This window comes from Physeter macrocephalus, chromosome 3 (assembly GCF_002837175.3).
Source record: "Physeter macrocephalus isolate SW-GA chromosome 3, ASM283717v5, whole genome shotgun sequence".
Classification (NCBI taxonomy): Eukaryota; Metazoa; Chordata; class Mammalia; order Artiodactyla; family Physeteridae; genus Physeter; species Physeter macrocephalus.
Window position 1 is genome coordinate 26449000 of NC_041216.1, and position 6000 is coordinate 26454999.

The 6000-nt window shown below is 50.4% G+C and overlaps 1 protein-coding gene across 10 annotated transcripts in view; it reads right to left on the minus strand.

Annotated features, from left to right (window-relative positions):
* PER3 (period circadian regulator 3) overlaps positions 1-6000 on the minus strand; it is a 69983-nt gene that overhangs the window by 53338 nt on the left and 10645 nt on the right. For all 10 annotated transcript variants that reach the window (XR_008616960.1, XM_055083801.1, XM_028487892.2 and 7 more), the window contains one exon: positions 986-1128. Coding sequence is in view for 9 of the 10 variants with exons in the window: in XM_055083801.1 (XP_054939776.1) it covers positions 986-1128 (143 nt within the window). In the remaining variant the exon portion in view is untranslated. The remainder of the gene's footprint in view (positions 1-985; positions 1129-6000) is intronic.

Here is a 6000-nt window from a genome sequence, read left to right on the forward strand (position 1 = left end):
CAATTTGAGCATGACACTAATTCCGCATTCGCTCATGCACGATTTCATCTGCAAGAAACACGAGGTGAATGCAGAAAATAGCAGCTAGTTGAATGGCGTCACTTAGGAACGTGAAGAAACATGCCCACACCTGAAACATCCACCTGCGGCCTCTGTTCACCAGGTGTGCCCTGAGCCACGCCCGCCCAACCTGGTGATGGAACTTTCCCTCTGATTTCAGTCCACCTTCCCCTCACTCCTCACAGTAATGCACAAGCTGCAGCCCTTCCAACACCCATGTCCACAGCAATCTGCAGGGCTTTTCCGCCGTGGGGAGCCGCATTTATTGTATCCCTTGTGCATTTCTTCATCATTTAATGTGTAACACCGTGTTACCATTTTATGAGATGCCCGTCTTATTTTTAATGTATGGTTACTTTAGTGTTGTGCCCCTAAACTCATTTTTCCCATAAGCCCTGTGGTTTGCGTGAATTTTTTTGCACAGGATGGTAAGTTTTAGGAAAGCATATGTCACATTACAGCAGGACCAACTGTAATTTCAAATGATAAATGGAAGCTGCTTCTGTATTGATATATGAATTTAGCAATGTTGTTCTGCCATTGGAAGACATAAATTATACTTTTTACTCAGGGGGCTTCCAAAACACTTAAAAAATATAAATTCATTCCTGTGACCTCTGTGTGCAACAATTTCAATGCTCTTCCGTCACACAAGACAGAAGCAAAAGGCCACAGGATGGTCACCAGTAGAGGAAGGATTAGAAGACTGTGCATCTGTGGCCAAGTCTATGCTCAGACTCCTGGGCCATGCTGTCCTTAAAGGAGATGACCACACAGGAAGTCAAGGTCAGCAAAGAGAGACGGCAGGGAGAATCAGCTCAGGGCCAAGCTGAAGACAGTGGCTGCAGTAAACAGGCTTTCACGTGCTTCTTTCTGATGTGCTGACACGTCACATCTGACCTAATCGCAGACGCTCCTGACCTACCTTCGTAACCGGAATGAATCTTCTCCACCAGCGTGAGACAGCAGGGCTCAGGCTCCGGGCGGGCCGAGCTGTGCACATGAATCAAATGGGGGATAATCCGGAACGGGCAGTGAACCTGCCCCAGCTCCCGGGCTTCACCTCCACTGAAGAGAAGAAAAATGGTTTAGTGCCGGTCCTGACCTGTTCCCTTAGTCCAACGTGAAACAAGGCCGGGGAAAACGTTTTGTTGGTAATTTCAAAGAGAGACATGTCCAAATCGAAAACGTTTAGACATATTTATTTATTTATTTTTGGGCTGTGTTGGGTCTTCGTTCCTGCGCGCGGGCTTTCTCTCGTTGCAGGGAGCGGTGTCTACTCTTCGTTGTGGCGCGCGGGCTTCTCATTGTGATGGTTTCTCTTGCTGCAGAGCACGGACTCTAGGCGCGCGGGCTTCAGTAGTTGCAGCACGTGGGCTCAGTAGTTGTGGCTCACGGGCTCTAGAGCGCAGGCTCAGTAGTTGTGGCTCATGGGCTTAGTTGCTCCGCGGCACGTGGGATCTTCCCGGACCAGGGCTCGAACCTGTGTCCCCTGCATTGGCAGCCGGATTCTTAACCACTGTGCCACCAGGGAAGTCCAAAACATATTTATTTTTTAAAGGGGGCTCTAGAGCGCAGGCCCAGTAGTTGTGGCTCATGGGCTTAGTTGCTCCGCGGCACGTGGGATCTTCCCGGACCAGGGCTCGAACCTGTGTCCCCTGCATTGGCAGCCGGATTCTTAACCACTGTGCCACCAGGGAAGTCCAAAACATATTTATTTTTTAAAGGGGGGACGCATTAGTTTAAACTTTCAGTAGCCGGCAATGATACTCGCTTGTTATTGGATGAGTAGGCGGCTTTCTGGAGAGCCGGCTCACCAAGGTGAGTGTGAACCGCTCACTAATTCCAGCATGACTTCCTGCTCCTGCTGGGAAGAGGGCCAGGCACAGCCACCTGTTTTGCCTCGTGTGTCTAAACCACGTACCACATGGCGGGAAACAAGGCCCCCTGGGATCGCGCCCCCAAGCCGGCCCTCCGTCAGCCCTTCCTACGCCCTCGTTCCAATGACCGATTCAGTCCCACCGCGTCAGCGCTGCGCTGCCCGGCGCAGGCCTGGTGTGCGGCTCACATCACCCACGGTGCCTGGCTCCAGGGACATGGCGGGGCTGGACCCTCTCGGCCAAGCGGCGCGGAGGCCGCTCGCTCCCTCTCAGGAGGCCCCCGGGGGCGAGGGGTCTGCGACAACCACACAGATGTCCCTCCCGTTTCACCAGCCTGGCTGCCTGGAAGACGTTTCCACGTGGATCTGCCCGAACGTCCCAGCCTGTACTTCACGCTCCCCGTTTCTGCCCAGCGCACCTCTCCTCGCCGACCATCACGAGCGCGGATGCTCGGGGGTCTCTGGCACCCCCCGGGCTCTCGCTCCCGCCCCCTCCCTCTCGCTTCTCTCCTCTGGCTCCAGCATCTCCTGTCACTTCTCCACTCTCAGCCGTGACCCTGCTTCCTAAGTCACCTCTCAGAAGAGCGCCTTCTCCCGACACTCACCTGCGAGCATCTGTACTCGTGCTAGTGGCTCCCCTCCCACTTCTGCGAGTGCTTTCTCCAGGCTCATCCCGTCCTGAGCAGCTCAGCGCCGCCTACACGCCGATGGCCTGCAGGTCCGTGTCTAGCCCGGCCTCCCCCCCTGAACCCCGGGCTCCTGGACCAACGCCGCGGCAACATCACGAGGCAGGTTTCGACTCGACACTGCACGCTCACCTAAGACTAAGGCACACGTTCTCCCCTCTGCTCTCCAGGCAGCTGCTTGTCCTACAGTCTCCTCCTCCCCAACACACGGCACCTTGAGCCAAGACTCCCACGTCACCTGACTGCTCTTTCCATCTGCGCCGGAAACTAACCCACCAGTATATGCTGGTAGGGCTCCCCTACAGAAATACCCAGAAGATCGAAAGTGTCTCCACCTCCACCTCCACCGCCTGGTCCAGGACCCGCCACCTCCCAGCTGCACCGCATCAGCGCCATGTCCCCCACCCCCACCCCCCGCCCGCTCCAACCTCCCACCCCAGCACAGGACCTTCTGCACGGCACCCGACGTGAGCCTTCCATAATCAATGACATTTCCTTCTAAGAAATGAAAATGCCCTATCCCTACCCACTGAACGGTCCTGAAGCAACAAACCGTATGGCAACCACCACCCACCCAGACTTGGCCTCCAGGTGAGCAATGCTGTTTCCGGGCGCAAGGAATGGGGGAAACTGAAGAAATGACGGACCCAGGTCTGGGGCAGGAACCGTCTAGCCTGAGCCTGGGACGGCAAATCTGAAAGAAAGGAAGCTGTCCAAACCCCTGGGGACTGTCACCAGGCCAGCCGAGCTAACCAGCGGCTCCCGCTGGCCGGAGAGGGACAACGGGAGCACCTCGAGGCACGAGGAGAACCCTCTCTTTAGGATGAGGTTCTAAAATAGTGACGGAGGGAATGACCAGAGAGCGCAGACCTGCTTCAAAATAATGAGATGGGGGGTGGGGGGCCCGAGGTGGTGGCACAGACGACACAGGACTGACCACGAGGCTAAAGTTTTTAATGCTGAATGATCAGTGCATATCAGCTCATTGTACTATTTTTCTCTACCTTTATATTATTTTGAAAATTGCCAAAGTTTTAAAAATAATTAAGTGGCTACCCTGAATAAAACATTTCATTCAGAAGTCAAAACGCCCTATGGTCTGGCCCCTGCTTCCTCATCTTCTTCTACCCTCCCCCCCTCCCACCACCCACAGGCTGGGCGTGCCCTGCCCCAGGGCCTTTGCACTGGCCTGGAATGCTCTTCTCTCAGACACGCGAACGGCTTGCTCCCTCACCTCCTTCAGGCCTCTGGCCCCATTCAGGCTTCTCATTAGAGAAGAGTTTCTTGACCACCCTGAGCACACCAGCAACCACTGCCCAGGACCCCCTTACTCTGCTTTTCTGTTCTACGTACAACTTATCACAGCCAACACGTGTACATTTAGACAGCTGTTTATTACTGGTCTCCCCCGCTACAGAACCTAAGGTCCATGAGGGCAGAACTTTGTTTTGATCCCAGCACCCGTAACAATGCCTGGCTCAGGAAAGGCACCTGAAAATATTTACCAACATAACAAACACACAGAGCGCTTACTACGCGGCAGGCACTGCTCTCAGATCTTCATAACCAACAACTCACCCGCGAGTGACAGAAAGAACCGACACGGCCCTCCCCGCACACGCACACCCTTCCAGGTTATCCCTCCCCAAGCATTCGAATACTCTTAGCGCGAGTCCCCCTCAGTTCCATGGAGTGTCTGAATGATCCATTACAAGGATTTCTCTTCCCCACGTATCAAGAGCAGTTAGTAACCTCAGTACTACTGTTGGTGATCATGACATCATTTAAAACCATTTTTTCTTTTTACTTTGAAAGTAACATTAACATATCACAGTAAATTTGGAAGAGAAAAAAAAATCACTAATAAATCCTACCAGAAATCAACTATTAAAATTTTGATCTCTTTTCTTCTACTTCACTGTCACTGGACCTTTTAAGTCCTCATAAATATACCTATCTTGCTTTCTTTCCGGTTGTTCAAAATTTTTTAAATTAAGTTTAAATGTGACTGAAAAACAAAAACCAAACAAAAACAAAAGGGCCCCAAAAAACTGTCATCTGAAGGTATATTTCATGTCCAGTAACTCTCACATGCCCCTGGATTAAGAATGATCTTTCTGGTCTCTTCCCCTATTGCATTATTATCTACTTTTCTCATAAGTACATGTATCTTCTCCTCAATCAAAATACAAACTTCTTGCAGCAAGAACCAAGTCTTGTCTTTTGTATCCACAACAGACCTAGCTGAATAAAGCATCAAAATAAGTGCCAAATAAAGTCAGAGGGATAGGGCTTCCCTGGTGGCGCAGTGGTTGCGCGTCCGCCTGCCGATGCAGGGGACGCGGGTTCGTGCCCCGGTCCGGGAGGATCCCACATGCCGCGGAGCGGCTGGGCCCGTGAGCCATGGCCGCTGAGCCTGCGCGTCCGGAGCCTGTGCTCCGCAACGGGAGAGGCCGCAGCAGAGGGAGGCCCGCATACCACAAAAAAAAAAAAAAAAAAAAAAAATCAGAGGGATAAATTTGGAATTTGGGATTAACAGATAAGGACTACTATGTATAAAACAGATAAACAAGGACCTACTTTATAGCACAGGGAACTATATTTAACATCTTGTAATAATCAATAATGGAAAAGAATCTGAAAAAGAATATATATATGTATGTATATATGTGTATATATATATGTATGTATATATGTGTATATATATATATACACACACACACACACATTTTTTTCTTTTTACTTTGAAAGTAACATTAACATATCACAGTAAATTTGGAAGAGAAAAAAAAATCACTAATAAATCCTACCAGAAATCAACTATTAAAATTTTGATCTCTTTTCTTCTACTTCACTGTCACTGGACCTTTTAAGTCCTCATAAATATACCTATCTTGCTTTCTTTCCGGTTGTTCAAAATTTTTTAAATTAAGTTTAAATGTGACTGAAAAACAAAAACCAAACAAAAACAAAAGGGCCCCAAAAAACTGTCATCTGAAGGTATATTTCATGTCCAGTAACTCTCACATGCCCCTGGATTAAGAATGATCTTTCTGGTCTCTTCCCCTATTGCATTATTATCTACTTTTCTCATAAGTACATGTATCTTCTCCTCAATCAAAATACAAACTTCTTGCAGCAAGAACCAAGTCTTGTCTTTTGTATCCACAACAGACCTAGCTGAATAAAGCATCAAAATAAGTGCCAAATAAAATCAGAGGGATAGGGCTTCCCTGGTGGCGCAGTTGCGATGCAGGGGAACCGGGTTCGCGCCCCGGTCCGGGAGGATCCCACATGCCGCGGAGCGGCTGGGCCCGTGAGCCATGGCCGCTGAGCCTGCGCGTCCGGAGCCTGTGCTCCGCAACGGGAGAGGCC